Consider the following 17,040-nt stretch of genomic DNA (forward strand, 5'->3'; position numbering starts at 1 on the left):
GTTCATAATTCGCACTTCATCATCTCTATTATCTAGCACAGTCTTGCACTAGCGCTACAGGATGTGACAAAGAAATACACAAATCACTAACAACATATTTTCTAAACGCAGTCAGGTGAAAATACGATGGGTGTTATATTATTAAGGAACTCGCTTCTTTGCGTTTCCTACAAGTATGATATAAAATACGATTAAATACAGATATTATCACGATAGTAGAGGACAAGAACCTCCCCGCGACCCAATTAATTAGATACAATATATTCGTTTAAAAATTGATAGTTAAAATGTTACAATTATTATTGTAATAAATTGTAACGCTTGCTTTCTACGGATGGACGGTGAACCGTTGAAATGCTAGACTTCCTTAAATTATATTAATTAAGATCTAAAATTACACAATATGATAATTATTTCACGGAAGCATTAAATGTTAAGATCGTGTTAGGAAAAAATATTTAACGATTAACGGTTATTTATATAGTAATTTCCGAATTCCTCAAGTAAGGTTAATGGCCAAGTGCTCAAGAGATGGTTATCATGACGTAATTCGTAATGATAAGACCACAAGATCTTCTTACATAGCAAGAGGTACATCTCAAAGCATATTAACTTTTAATTACTTCATTTAATAAGCTTTGAAAAGTTTTAATTACTAGTTGGTTTTTAAATTTCAGTATGGTTTAAATGATAAGTTCCTCAAAGGTTTCGCAAATTCAAATAATTATTCTCAGCTATAAATATATTGTAGTTTAATACATCGAAGTATTTCAAATTTAAAAGTAACTGCGATAACGATAAATTATTTGTATTTGAATAGTCATTAATCACCTAAAATTATACTTTACAATACAAGTATAAAAATTAAAATCAGTTCAATTTAAATATTATTATTCTCTGATTGAAGAATATTTTAAAAGTTCAGTTTCACTTCAGTTTCTTTTCAAGTTTACATAACCTTATTGTTTATTATGCGATCGATCACCAATTCGATTCCTGCGTACGAAAATCCTTCAAAACTACGTGATGTTTGTGGTCAAGTAGCCCATCGAGAAACATTTCACTTTTATTCGCGTATTTATTCAAGTGATGTGCCCAAACGACTGGCAAGAGTTTTGAAATTTGTTCTCGATACGAGTGATGCATTCAATATTACTTGGAATGATTTCAGTGATATAAAATAATGGCACGGATAGATAATATAGCTACTATGAGAATATTATAACTACCAATAAATAATTGACTATAGTAGGTTTAAGATTTGCGCTACAGCATAATTCGATTGAAAGGATATCCCTGGGATTAATTATTATTTAATTATTATTTAATTATTATTTAATTATTATTAGGTCGAGATTCGCCTGAGCCAAATATTATTTAAATATCTGCTTTCCTTATCCAACTCCAAATATTCCGAGAATTAAGCAGACTATTGTGTTGACTCTACATGAATTTTTATTTCAAATCTGAATATTACTGTATAAATTACTATCAAGGTGTAGATACCTAGGTAAAATAAACCTAATAACCTATATGACCTACATTATTTTTTATATTTCATAAAATTAATTAATATGATATAAAGATGGCACGTATAATTATTACCTAATTAATAATTTAAGCTTATTATGATTTAGTAATAATAGTAACTAGCATTTTCTTTCGTCGACATTTATCAACAGTATAGTATGGGAAAGAGAAAAGTGTAAAGAATAACTTGTGGGAAGTAGTTACAATGGCAGTGTGGCGCGTGTTTCTCTAATTTTCTAACTAATTACAAAATGAACGGTTAAAACAATTTCTCTACTAAATAAAATTAGTAAGTAAATATTTTTCTATTTCAGGCAGTTCCAGTGTTACTAGTTGCCATATTTGCAAGATGCAGCTGCGAACCAACAATTGATCATACATACCATAACAGAAACGAAGCATCACAGTTTGGGGAATTATTGAGGCCGCCACCGCCTCCGCCACTACCCATTATTCCTATGCCATTCCACGGAGGAGCAGGACGGTCGCAGCAACAAAACGTTGACTTCGGCTACCAGTATCAAGTGCCACCACCGCCTCAACCTCCATTACCCCCTATTTCTCCACCTAGTGATTTTAAGTTTCCCGCACCATTTTACAAACAGTACAATTTCAATTTTGTTCCTCCTCCGCATCCTTTTACAACTACTCCATCGCCAACTATTTTCCAAAAAGTATCACAATGGCTATTTCCCTCGCAGCAGACTTCCGATGACGCAAATGCTAACAATTATCACATACCACAAGTTCAAAAAAATTGCAATCCTTGTAATTTAGCACCATGGATACCTGTAATTAGATACGACTTGTCAGCTAAAAATCAAAGAGAAAATATTAAACAAACATATGGTTCACCCATTCCAACCGCTTCCTCTAATGTGTATAATACAATTCAAAATGTGCCTCAAAGATTTAACAAGCAGACGTCGGATCAGACGCCATTTACTACCGATGGCTCGCATGCCACTTATGGACTACCTCAACAAGTATACAAAGAAAGCTTCAGTACTGTAAGCTCAACTTATGGACCTCCAAGCCCAACTCACACTGTCACAATACCACACGAATCTTCTTTAAGTACACATTCTCTTTCAAGTAATAATCCATTTGTAACGTCTTCGTACGAAGTATCAAGTAATTCTTTTGGTTCTAGTTCTTCTTTCCGAAATCCGAGTTCATCATACGGTGTACCAAGTTCATCTTATATTCCAAGTTCTTCGATATTTGTAACTCAACAACCTCCTCCTTCTACATCAAGTTTTTCTCACTATCAGATAAATAATCAAATAACGGATCATAGTAATTATATTAGTACACTTAAACCATCAACTGAATTTGAATTACCTAAAGTGGAATCGCCTACCGGTTTTAAAAACTCATATGGAGAACCTATAGTTAATACATATGCTTTAGATATTCCATATTCGATCACTGGTGCTGAATCATTAAAAATTAAAACAGAAGTTTTACCGGATAGTAAGCCCATTTACCAAAATACTAATTCCACAATAGCCCTAGCTAATCCAGCACCATTTAGCTTAAATAGAGGTAGGCACATACACACACTGCAACCGGTTGCATTACCAAATTTAAGTGTGTCACCTTTGCCACCTATTTTTAATGCACGACCATTTAGACGTTTACCGCTAAATAATTTGTCAAATAATATTAAAGAAATAAGTAATATCGAACAACATTTGGATAACGTAAACATTGCTAAAAGTATTCCCATTGCTGAATTTGTACATTCTATAGAATATCCACATACTGTCATTCAGTCGCCTATTATTGATATTGATAGTTCCAAAACCAATCAGACAAAGTCATATAGAAATATTCCAAATAGTTTTGTTGTTGATGATAATCATGATATTACTCCACAAGCTTCGGAAGACCACGTTTCGGCATCAAAAACGAATTCCGATTCTAGTTTTGAAAGTACTGGAGTTGACTATGCAAATGATTTATATGATACTATACTACCATCAGAATTAAAACAACCATTCAGTGTTCCATCAAATCACAGGCCAGTGTTTGCTGATTTAAGAGGATTAAAAGATGAAGATATTGATAAATATCGCACGGAGAGTAATTTACAGCACATTGATTCACCATTACTATATCTGAAGCCTAGTGCTCCCCACAAAAACTTTGCCAACTTTGTTACTTCTTCTACGCCTAGAAATAAAAAAGAATATGAAATATATGATGAAATTCCAACCACGGAAACACCTCAAGATTCAACATTAACAAGTGCTTGGGATGAAAGTAGGAATTACTTTTCACAAGAAATATCACCTGCAAAAAAGGAACAAAACATCAACAGGTCTAAAGTTGTTCAAATAATTGTTCCATATACAAGCGGGCATCAAGACAACGATAATTATTATGATCTTAAAGAGTGGTCGCTAGCTTCAGAAAAAGAAGCCCAACCTAGAAAGGTCCATACTAAAACCGAAACCAATATTTTAAATGCAAGTACGGAAAGTTATGAAAGTTTTATGTCAACTACTGAAGTACCAACATCTACTGTAACAGAATATTATAATTCGGATCCCTTAAACACGCCTCCAGTAAATGATTTCTATGATGTCAAGGAACCTCCATTCGACATTATAAAGTTACAACATACCATTGATGATTGGACACAACAAGAATATTCTAAAGACTTCAGGGCTCCAGCAAAATCAAGGTCTAATGAAAAGTACTCGAAACAAATTCCTGATGATTTTTTGACAACGTTAAGCCCGATAACAAGCATGCCAACGGAAGCTTATACTTACAATTACGATATTTACGACCACGAAGGTTCAAGTAGCATACAACACGTGGTCAGGGAAAATAAGAGCAGCATTTCACCGAAACCATTTAAGCAATACAATACAATTGAACGCACTAAAACAAATCATCAAAGTGAGAAGAGCAAAGAATCACATGATGATTATAAACCTCACATTTACACTGCTGCATCAAAGTTTAGAAAGGTAACAACCACTCCTCCACCTTGGGGATATATTCAAACATCTATATCTCCTTTAACAAAAGAAAAAGTATATGTAGTGACATCTAAACCATGGCGGGAGAAACCCAATTCCTCAAATGAGTATGAATACAATAAGAAAGTAAAATCTCAATCATCCAGCAGTGATGAATCCTACGATAATTTACCATTTAAATCACCTCGTTTCTCCAATCGTCCTGCTTTTGGGGATCAAACATACCTCTTTTCAAAAGGATGGCATCAAACTAGTAAGTGTTACATACTTACGTTACCTTTTAATATAATATTGTCTAATATATAAAATAATAATATCGTTAATTATACGCTTGGCTTAGCTGACAACTGTGGCTGAGAAAATTTAAATGTAACTAACATAATATACATTATACATCTTTTTAGATTAATATCTACATTTTGACACAATATTATATAAGTGATGGCTTAGTTTGTATTACATAAATTACATTGGTATGTGTCTTGCATATTGTCTCATGTGTATTATTATTTTGTTGTTACAGTTAACAACTTGGAGAATCGAATGTTTACTGAAAATAATTCATTTGAAAGCAATTCTGACGGAAATGAGGTAATAATTTCTACACATTATACATACATTGTCTTCTCTCATTGTACGACATTTTTAATACAATGCTCTAGGAGTGTATTATATCCAATTCTCTGTGGAGAGGGTTTAATGACTAAAATAAAACATTTTTTTACAATTTTTTCTTGTTGCAGGAAGAAGAGGAACCAAAAAATGTAGAGTCCCGAAGCTAATGTGGACTTATTTCACTCCCTAAAAGTGAAGACTAATATGTGATAGTGACATTTTTAATTGCTTGGAAATAATATTCAAGTGATAAAATAACTTTAAAACTGTGAAGTGACTAAGTGGATTTTATGCAGTTAAAGTGCTGCTTTACCATAGATAAGCGCCCTTTTAACTTGTATTGTCATATAAGTCCAAAGTAGTCTAATGTAGAAACTAAATGTACCTATTTATAAAATGTTTTACACTATAATTGTAGTGTATTTATGTAATACTAATATGTCTTGTTAAAGGAAATATTTCCTAAAAGATTAAAATTTACACGGTCTGTAGATTAAAATTAATTCAAATATATATTTTTTGTATATATTTGAATTGATTATAAGTCCAGATAATAATAATTGCTTAGGTACTCCTTTCACGTAAAATAACAACAAACATTTCATGTGAAGATTTGTAGTTAGGTAGACTTGGAGAATGTAAGTGTGTTTGTTATAAGATTTTCATAAGAGCCATTGTTATAAGTAATATGATTTGCATTTGGAAATATGTGCTGAGAAAATTCCTTATTGCAGACCAAATTACAATTATTGAATAACGTTCAATTTGGTGCGTGAATCAAATTTGTAAACAAGAAGTTATTTATAAAAATTTATTATTTCTATAACTAATTTTATTTACTTACATTAATATTGGTCACAACTTTGTACATAATAACTTTTGTAAATAATTACCTAGTACAATTTAATATTAAGTTGTAGAGACTTATATTACAATAAGTATTAAGTGATAAAATAAATATTACCTACGTATAATATTTTTGTGAATGACTTATCAATATGTTTGTACATTAATTTAAATATATACAGAGACTTGTAAATTTATATCATAATAATTATACGAAAGCAAGTTGCTCATTCATTTGATTGCCCTGTTTTATTACTTTTCATTCTGAAGTATAAAAATTCGGCGCACCAGAGAATAACCGTCAGGAACGTAACAAAATTGAGAACAACGATTGGTGCTCTATATGAACCTGAAGCATCACGTATTCGACCTGAAAAGAAAATTATTCGTCTCTTTAATTTGTTATGAAAAAAATTAAATATTGAGTAATCTGCAGACTTTATCAAGTCACAATAACATCTATACTATATACGCTTGCATTTTATGAATATACCTATTTCAAAATATTGATTTGTGCACTGGAATCGCTTTTGCTCTATGTAGAGAGATATTATTTTCTGATAAATATTCACACCATGCATAGCGGTATTTTGACAACAAGAATAGAACTCACCTAAAAAGGATCCAATAGTAATTATAACAATGCCGTTAAAGAACATTTGAATACCAGATGCGAATGGCAACCGTTCTAATGGCACATAGCTTGGTATGATGATGTTCATGTAGACTGTTCTCACTCCTTTGGTGATTCCGATTGCCAGAGCAACTAGGACCATTCCAATAAAGGAATTTGTAAACAGCATTACTGAAACATATATATATAGTTTGTTATGATTTACAATTTATCTTATTAGGTCGTGGTTCGTTGTCAAGAGGACGTAATAAGGACATGTAGACATAAATACACAAATGTAATAATTAATCTCAGTAAATACAAATCAATAATTATACTACACTTTATCGTAATACATCTTATTAAAGTTAAATAGTAGATCTTTTTTTCATTCGGAAATAAGTCAAATTCAAATGATAGGTATTTTTTTACGAAAATGAAAAAATATTAACTCGCCATATAATTATTGGTATCAGTTACAAAATCAAAGCAAATTTCATGTTTTACTTTTCGTATTTTTAAATAATCTAATGAATTAATAGTTGTGTAATATATTCTCATGCATTAATGCATGATAACTAATTACTTTTCTTGTGATATTATTTTATCTTATCACATTCTATTGCTCGACCTTCATTTATTTTAACTATTATTATATTATTACCTAACGTGAAATCTTCCATAATTACAACTTCTGTATTTATACAGCCACTGTTAGTTTTCATATGTTTTATTAAATAAAATAAATCAAATGTTTGTATATAATGTTGATCTTAGAACGCAGTTTTAAAATATTATGATAAGGGGGTAATTATTTTCTATTATATGAATGTAGAGATCCTTCGTCTGATCTGTTTGAGGACAATAAGTGTTTACTTTTATATTTATATAAACTTATTATGATTTACTGAGTCAATAATATAATATTATGATCGAGTGTGCTCGAGATGCACTTAATCTATGGCCGAGATTTGGTTGAGGACACTATTTACTATCTGACATTTTATTCATCGTTTATTTTAGTGATAATCCCTAAGTTTCGATAATCGAACTAAACATTTAAGCGCGTCACACACGGTGAAGATACTATAATATTTTATCTTAAGATACTGTAATATTTTAAATTACAGTATCTTAAGGTACCCGGTATCAGCGTTCTGACCATCATTTTTCTTTTTGTCATTGCGTAAAGGAGACTATTTTTTGTGGGCCCACCAAGACTCGGTAACGTATAGTAATAAAAAAAAACGTGTAAAAATATAAAATTATATTATGAATTTTGAAGCTTCGTTGTTTTATAAACGAAACCGGAATCATGAAATCGAATTAAAAAGCCTTATTTTGATATCATCCCTGCTGTAGTGCTGTCAACAAACCAAGAACAATGGCCAACATTAAAAAAAACTTGAACGAAACGTTTTTAATTTTTTATCGATAGAATGAAAATAAAACCAAAAAGCGAAAAAAATTGCCTTCAATAAACCACTTTAGAAACTGTTTTTATTCTTATTTATATGGAAGATTAAGATTGATAGCGATTTTAAATCCTGTCATTTATCAAATAAAACAATTTTTTTCTACTCAGCTAAAAAAATCCGTGTAACGAAACGTTATATCTATTGGCCGCTTTGATAGCTCCGTCACGCTGGAACCCGCTTTAAAAAAAACCTTACTTTTTTTCAGCCTATTTTACCTACAAACGATGCTAATAAATGTAGTATAGGTCAATTTTTTGTAGTCTTATTAGTTACTTAGAAAACATCATTGATATCGTTCGAAGTAAAAAATATAAATAATAGCGTGTTGATTAGTTTTGGAATGGATTCCAAATTGATTGTAGTTTATTGTAGTGGCAAGAAAATTCTTTATTTGCGTTGTTTTATCTCAAATTATTGCAAGAAGGTCACAATAACAAGATTTTAAAAAATAAATAACACTTGTTCAAAAACTACAAACGATGCCAATAAATGTAGTATAGGTCAATTTTTTGTAGTCTTATTAGTTACTTAGAAAACATCATTGATATCGTTCGAAGTAAAAAATATAAATAATAGCGTGTTGATTAGTTTTGGAATGGGTTCCAAATTGATTGTAGTTTATTGTAGTGGCAAGAAAATTCTTTATTTGCGTTGTTTTATCTCAAATTATTGCAAGAAGGTCACAATAACAAGATTTTAAAAAATAAATAACACTTGTTCAAAAACTACAAACGATACCAATAAATGTAGTATAGGTCAATTTTTTGTAGTCTTATTAGTTACTTAGAAAACATCATTGATATCGATCGAAGTAAAAAATATAAATAATAGCGTGTTGATTAGTTTTGGAATGGGTTCCAAATTGATTGTAGTTTATTGTAGTGGCAAGAAAATTCTTTATTTGCGTTGTTTTATCTCAAATTATTGCAAGAAGGTCACAATAACAAGATTTTAAAAAATAAATAACACTTGTTCAAAAACTACAAACGATGCCAATAAATGTAGTATAGGTCAATTTTTTGTAGTCTTATTAGTTACCTACTTAGAAAACATCATTGATATCGTTCGAAGTAAAAAATATAAATAATAGCGTGTTGATTAGTTTTGGAATGGGTTCCAAATTGATTGTAGTTTATTGTAGTGGCAAGAAAAATTTTTATTTGCGTTGTTTCATCTCAAATTATTGCAAGAAGGTCACAATAACAAGATTTTAAAAAATAAATAACACTTGTTCAAAAACTACAAACGATGCCAATAAATGTAGTATAGGTCAATTTTTTGTAGTCTTATTAGTTACTTAGAAAACATCATTGATATCGTTCGAAGTAAAAAATATAAATAATAGCGTGTTGATTAGTTTTGGAATGGGTTCCAAATTGATTGTAGTTTATTGTAGTGGCAAGAAAATTCTTTATTTGCGTTGTTTTATCTCAAATTATTGCAAGAAGGTCACAATAACAAGATTTTAAAAAATAAATAACACTTGTTCAAAAACTACAAACGATGCCAATAAATGTAGTATAGGTCAATTTTTGTAGTCTTATTAGTTACTTAGAAAACATCATTGATATCGTTCGAAGTAAAAAATATAAATAATAGCGTGTTGATTAGTTTTGGAATGGGTTCCAAATTGATTGTAGTTTATTGTAGAGGCAATAAAATTCTTTATTTGCGTTGTTTTATCTCAAATTATTGCAAGAAGGTCACAATAACGAGATTTTAAAAAATAAATAACACTTGTTCAAAAACTACAAACGATTTTATTATTAGTTGAAATTATAAAAAAATAACAAATAGTAGTACACTTTCAGAAATTATAATTAAAAATTCAACTCATTTGCAGCTCAAGTTTTCAATACTTACGAAAGTCCGTGTATAGTTGGCTGTCATTATTTTTTAATACGAAAAACAGCACATACTTGTAAGTCCAACGATTTTGAATTTATATTTTGAGGTATTATCGATGCTACATTTACTGTAGGCACTATAGTAACTGTAAACTTGTTTACGCACGCTTATATTTAATCGGTAATGTCCATATACTTATAAAGGTATGCTGTCAGAAGACAAACTGTGAAACTACGAACGATTTCCTTTTCTATTTTCTAACGTCTTAAAATGTATCACTCTATCAAACACTAAGTAGATTTATTCATTCGCACTTATAATCAGTAATAAGCAAGACATACAAATATAAAGGTACTGTGACAATTGTTCATATCGTTTGTAGTTTTTATGCCAGTGTCATTTTATTATACCACTACAATTTGGCTAGTTTTATCTGATTTTTCTTGAAGTTATTTTAGAGGATAAATTATTTTACCAGTACTACAATAAACGATAAATGACAATATTTATTCCAATTTTTTATATTGCACTATTTTGAGTTTTTTTTCGTTTCGGATGGAATCTATCCACTATTTCATTTTAATTACTTTTGTCGTCTCAGCAGTTTCGGATTATTAAGTGACTTTGTAACATTGAACAGCAAACTACTGAACATTAAAGATATCCAACTCTTTTTTTTTTAACATATATCATGTGCAATTTAATGTACACTAAATTACGAAACTCCCACATGCATACACAAACACGCACGTGTGCGAAGATGTATGTATGAGCATGAATATTTTTTTTCTAAAACTACAAACGACACGAAATCCAAGGCTCATAATTGTTTTGAATATATTAACTTATTGAACACTAAATTTTTTGTTTTTTATTCCTTACAGGGGTTCAGCAGCCACTACAAACATATGAGTTTAGCTACAATCAACTACATTGTTTGTAGTTTTTGAACAAGTGTTATTTATTTTTTAAAATCTCGTTATTCTGACCTTCTTGCAATAATTTGAGATGAAACAACGCAAATAAAAATTTTTCTTGCCACTACAATAAACTACAATCAATTTGGAACCCATTCCAAAACTAATCAACACGCTATTATTTATATTTTTTACTTCGAACGATATCAATGATGTTTTCTAAGTAACTAATAAGACTACAAAAAATTGACCTATACTACATTTATTGGCATCGTTTGTAGTTTTTGAACAAGTGTTATTTATTTTTTAAAATCTTGTTATTGTGACCTTCTTGCAATAATTTGAGATAAAACAACGCAAATAAAGAATTTTCTTGCCACTACAATAAACTACAATCAATTTGGAACCCATTCCAAAACTAATCAACACGCTATTATTTATATTTTTTACTTCGAACGATATCAATGATGTTTTCTAAGTAACTAATAAGACTACAAAAAATTGACCTATACTACATTTATTAAAGCATCTACAGACGCTCCGATTTGGTTGGTGCCAACCATATCGGAACCGACAAGGCAACCATTCCAACATTGCTACAGATTGTCCGACGGTTGGCCTTCCAGCTGTCAGTTGACCATAGAGTAATATGTCAGTTGACCATAGTACGAAGAGAATGGGCTAAATTCTACTATAGAAATAGAGAAAATTACAGTCATATGCGGCTCTTACAACTTATTTTTTAAGGTTTTTAATGTAGCCGCACTGTCAATTTTTTTTAATACTTCTAACATAATAAAATACGCTTGATTTCTGGCATCTCTATTTGCGTAATCTTTTTTACTTAAGTCCCACAAACAGGGAAAGTCTTTATATAGTTCCAGCAATTTTATTAATATGTCACGTTCGGTGACCGTAACTCCCTCGGCGTTCATGTTGACGTCCTACACCGGCGGCGTTGCGAATGTGAATGAGCCAATTACCTATATTACTCTATGGAATGAGCCGATTTGGTCGGAACAAAGCTTCCAGACGTTCCAATTTGGTTGGATCGGATAGGAAGTTGGTTTGGTCGGTACCGCCGGCGCATCCGACCACGTCAAACCAATATTAATAATAATTATGTCGGACCGACCGCTCTCTACACTTTCCGATTTGGTCGTGGTCGGATGGTTGGCACCAACCAAATCGGAGCGTCTGTAGATGCAGTTAGCATCGTTTGTAGGTAAAATAGGCTGAAAAAAGTAAGGTTTTTTTTAAAGCGGGTTCCAGCGTGACGGAGCTCGCTTTGATGGAATATGTCAGATTCCTCCTGTCGTAGCCCCCTGCGTCAATGTTTGCAATGAATGTAAACAATGTTTTTTTTACCTATTTTAAAATGAAATTGCTACAACTTAAGAGCGTTTAATATTACAATTGAACATGAATAATAGAATAGCTGTGCAAATGGATACCTATCCTAATATTATGTACCTACTCCTAGTCATAAAATATCACGTACCTAAATACCTACCTACTTAACTAATAATTTCATATTGAATCAGTTTTCCCAATCGCTAAAATCCAGGTCCAGTAACTTGAGGTACCCCACTTATATCTATTTTCTATACTACATATTTATAACCAAATCGGGTCTCTGTATTTGCGGTACCTTCGTTGTGTCCGATTTCCGAGCTTGGAATCGTGACAATGTATATGATGTTTTCTAATATTAATTTATTCATTTATTTAAATATATTGTACCCAATGATTCGGATGGGTCACACAAGACAAATCGCTCATTATCAGTTAGTTTTTATGTAGTAATGAGGTGAATGTTTGCACACGTATTTCTAAAGATTCCGGTTAAATCATGTAAAAGTAATGTCACCACTTTAATCTGGGGACTTCAAGGAACAAATTAACACACATTTCATTAATATACGCTAAGAAATTTAGGTGGGCCTATTCTCCTAACAAAAAAAATTGTCTCCTTTCGGGTCTTTTGTAACAGGATGGCGGTTCTACAGGGGTCTTAGTACGCAATGACAAAAAGAAAAATGATGGTCAGAACGCTGATACCGGATACCTTAAGATACTGTAATATAAATTGTTACAGTATCTTAAGATAAAATATTATAGTATCTTCACCGTGCGTGACGCGCTTAACTATAGTGATTATTTATTGAATCCGAATCCATAAATCAAAGTTAATGGTTAACACGACGTAACCCACTACTAATTTAGATAACATATACATTAATCCTTCCTAGAACTATTAATAACTTAAATTTTGATGAGTTATAAAAATACATTTTAGTGAGCAATTTGAAATGAATTAACTATATAAATCAAAGAAAAAAATACTTACTTGTCCTTGTAAAGATGATGACTAGTAAACTAACCATGTACATAATTCTTGGGGGCTTATTACACCACTCCCCGATAAAAGGGGATAACAGTCTAAAGAGTGTATCCGAAAATCCAATGATAGCCATGATCTGTGCAATTTCGGATGTTTCAAATTGAAGCATGTCTTTGAGTATTATAGGAAACAAAAGTGAAAAGTTTGTTTCTACGCAAGATGCAAACGATAGTCCTATTAGTATATTCACAAATATTGGATCACTGAGTAACGTTAAATCAAAAAAGTCGACAAACTTTTTGAAGTGTGTCTTATTTTCTTTGTTTAATTCGTTTGTAACTTCCTTTTCTTTCACAATTTCGGTTTCTCGAAATATATTGATCGAGCTTCCCAAATTGATTTCTTGAGATTCCCACCATTTGTACTTTGACTCCGCCAAAGGTGGCTCAGGAGAATTCTTCCTAATATCTGGATGCGATACTGCATTTCTATCATGAAAACTATTGCCATTGGTTAGAGCATGCATCGACATACTTTTCGATGGTAAATCTCCATTTTCATTTTGTTGCTCAAGATGTGGTAAGGAATGTATTCCTGAAGAAAAAAAACAAATAAGAAATGTTATAATGATAATGAAAACAAAAATTATTCAGCATCTTTAGTTTTAAACCGATCTTACCAATTTCTTTGGAGGCTGTAATGCTGCCGTTTATCAGTTCAACAGCAGACTCTTTATTTAGGGGTTCCTCTTCTTCAGATTGAGGAGGATCTATTAAGTACCATTTTGCTGGCCTGAGTAGACACGCGGCTAGGAGAGAATGCAGACAAATTGCACCCAAAATGAGAACTGCATATCTCCAGCCATAGGCATACATAAGTACACTCATTACTAATGGTGTATAAATAGCACCAAGTCCAGTGATAGACATCCCAACCCCTATAGCACGCCCTCTTTTCTGTCTAAAGAATGAATTTATAGCTAAAGAAAACGCTGCCATAACTGCTGCAACTCCCATGGCTGTAAAAAATGACCATCATATTTATAGGTAATTCTCTTAAGTAGATGAAATTAATTAGTGTATATTTGTTTACAGAATAAATGTACGCACAATTAATAATACTGTAGGAGATGAAGAATAGCCAAAAGTTGGTTGATACCGCGGTCAGCATCAAACCGACAGATACAAAAATGGCGCCAGCCACTGCTACTTTTCTGTATCCAAATCGGCGTAAAACAGGGCCACCAAAGAACGACAGGAGCATCCCGTTGCCATGATTGAATATAATTATAAGTGTCCCTTGTGTAGCGGACATACCAGTGTCCGCAAATGCTTCTTGAAATATAAGGCCGAACCCTGCTATTAGGGGTAAAACGACCACCTGGAATTACGTTAGTTAATTTATATTTATATTGATTATTATATTAAGATGTTCTTAGCAGGAAAAGTTTTTCTCAGTACTGATTTTTTTCTACTTTGATTTACGTTGCTTATCAATTTATTAATTAACTAATTGTATACTTAATTAAAAAAAGAATAATTGACAAAATAAAAATTTAATTAAAACTATTACTTACATTGTTAAGGGCGTATGCAAAAGTGACCACCCAGCCATAACCTCCGTCAGGTGGCACTTTATTAGGTCGAGCCATTGTAAGATAAATTGATGCAATATTCACATTTCTCAATCAACGGTAACTTAACTATTTGTGCAGTTAGAAGCCATTATCACTATTCGAGTGCACTACCGGGTCATCTGCGCACGAGATAATCCACTTAACAGTTTATTGACTTTAATGTCCTAAATAGCACAGGAGCAGTACCCGCATGAATGGAGGAACGGTGGCGAGTAACACGTACAAAAGTAGACATTCCGACACTTGTTATCGGTCTGACTTTAATGTCGTTTATTATCAACACTGAAGTTTTATTGGCCTACAGACTTATTTACCTAATGTTTATCGAATTAAGTTTTGATTATTTATAGCCAAAACAGATGTTTACGCCTAGTTAGATATGAGGTTATGTTGGAACAAATTTCTTGGCAATTCTTTCTGTTTCTATTATAAATACTTTAATTTATTTATAGTAATTATTAGTTGATCCTCTTTATGCTAAACAAATGAAAGATAAACATTGAAACCTGCCATTTGCATCTAATTTAAACGATTGCTATATTATTAAACTATTACTTATATCGATTTGGTGTCTCTAGACTCTAGCTTAATTACAATTTCAAAAAAATAGTTACTAGTATTTCTCCATTTATTATTAACATCTATACAATATCGTATTTCGATGTCTATTTTAGGGTTAATCTTGTGGTTAGGTTAGGTAAGTAATATGAGATATTTCATGCAGTGCAATTTAATAGAATGATATTTTGTATTCGGTTTAAAATAGTAATTGTATAACATTTCTTTAAGTTATCTTTAAACAAACTGAAAAAATACTCGTTTTCTAATCGATAACCGTGATAGAGTTCCAGTCTAACATGTAGAGCTCAAAGAGACGAAGATATTTTATCATTGAATCGCGGTGTCAATGACCATTTCGAAATGAACAAAAGAACAAATGTTAACAATTATCAAGATATTTACATAAAATCGCTATGTGATAAAACGCATTGTTGTTTAATTACTGAACAATTTATATATGTATTTATATATAAATAGAGTTTATTGACGTAAATACCAGAGTTTTTGTAAGAGTTACTGGTTTTTAATAGCACTTTCCTTATGACGAGTTCATCGTAACTACTTCATCCTGTCCATCAATTACTTACAATAGTATTTAGTATTTATCTTACTATGTATCCAAGGCTTCCTAGGTCGATGTGATTGAGCTTGTTAATATCATACCATAGTACCTACTACCACACTACTAGCTAGTCTTTGCTATTGTGAAATTATTAATTTTCATTTGTCGCTAATTGTACGGTAAGTCAAAGATGTATTATAAAGTAAATAAGCAAATAAATAGGGCTCAAGACAAATCTCTTAGCTACTTATATATTTTACTTGAGTATAGTTTACACCTTGACCATGCCTCAAAAAACATTATGAATGACCGACTTTTTATGTATATTGAAACCGAATTTTAATTTCTGTCTGACTCAACCAAAGCATGATAATCATCAATACGAGGTTAGCAACGTTGGAATTGGTAAAAATTACTTATCTATTATATACGCATTATAGCATTTTCATTTCTTATCGATAAATTAATGGTCACGAATGGGATTAAGTTTATATCTTTAAAATGATTACAAGTAAGCTATCTATATGACGACATAGATTTGAAATGGGCATCGGGTAGAATGTTATTAATAATATGAAGGTTACTTGTAAATTATTCCTTAAATAATTTGAACACTAATATTAGAAATTCAAGTTAGTTAATCATTCCCAGAAGACAATTTCCAAATTGAACATAGGTATGTAGTGATTTTTGTACAACAACGTCTAAAAGATTACACAAACCTCAAAATAACTTTGTTAGTTACCTACTCACAACTTAGTAAACAATAAGTCATAATAAACATAAATAACTATGTAAAAGACAGAACGAATTTCGGTTCGCTAAAACAAATGTTTTTTAGCACAGCAACTCATATTGAAAATGAATAGACGCAAACTCATTTAAAGTACAACAAACTAACGTGTACAAACAAATACTATAACGATCGGATATAAGAGGATTTGTTATCACAACACATGTCACGAGTGTTAAAATGATACTGGCAGCAAGATGACCTCCATACCATCACTGGCCACACTAATCAGCATTATTGGTTAATAGGTCGTATTCGGCATTATTCACTTATAGCATTTACATAAAATCCCGAACAATGA

General features: G+C 31.4%; 2 protein-coding genes across 3 annotated transcripts in view; one reads left to right on the top strand and one right to left on the bottom strand.

Moving 5' to 3' along the window:
* Window positions 1-6,226, top strand: part of LOC149902217 (uncharacterized) — a 20,622-nt gene extending 14,396 nt beyond the window's left edge. Inside the window, exons 2-4 of the mRNA XM_090110509.1 lie at window positions 1,845-4,779; window positions 5,050-5,117; window positions 5,270-6,226. Of these exons, the coding sequence (XP_089966635.1) occupies window positions 1,845-4,779; window positions 5,050-5,117; window positions 5,270-5,308 (3,042 nt within the window). The 3' untranslated portion in view covers window positions 5,309-6,226. The remainder of the gene's footprint in view (window positions 1-1,844; window positions 4,780-5,049; window positions 5,118-5,269) is intronic.
* On the bottom strand, window positions 5,939-16,915 carry LOC149902218 (monocarboxylate transporter 9-like). Of its 2 annotated transcripts, none has more exons than XM_090110510.1 (7): window positions 16,669-16,915; window positions 14,764-15,137; window positions 14,297-14,567; window positions 13,867-14,205; window positions 13,194-13,781; window positions 6,601-6,792; window positions 5,939-6,357 (listed from the first exon to the last, which is right to left on the bottom strand). In XM_090110510.1, the coding sequence occupies exons 2-7, from the start codon at window positions 14,836-14,838 to the stop codon at window positions 6,215-6,217; spliced, it is 1,608 nt and encodes a 535-aa protein (XP_089966636.1). In that variant the 5' UTR covers window positions 14,839-15,137; window positions 16,669-16,915; the 3' UTR covers window positions 5,939-6,214. The 2 variants fall into 2 exon arrangements, with proteins under 2 accessions (XP_089966636.1, XP_089966637.1); XM_090110511.1 differs by having other exon boundaries at window positions 16,848-16,906.
* Between the last annotated feature and the right edge of the window lie 125 nt (window positions 16,916-17,040).

The sequence above is a fragment of the Colias eurytheme genome, chromosome 15 (assembly GCF_061535395.1).
Source record: "Colias eurytheme isolate Ceu_HAF_F1 chromosome 15, ilColEury1 Martin Lab GWU primary, whole genome shotgun sequence".
Lineage (NCBI taxonomy): Eukaryota > Metazoa > Arthropoda > Insecta > Lepidoptera > Pieridae > Colias > Colias eurytheme.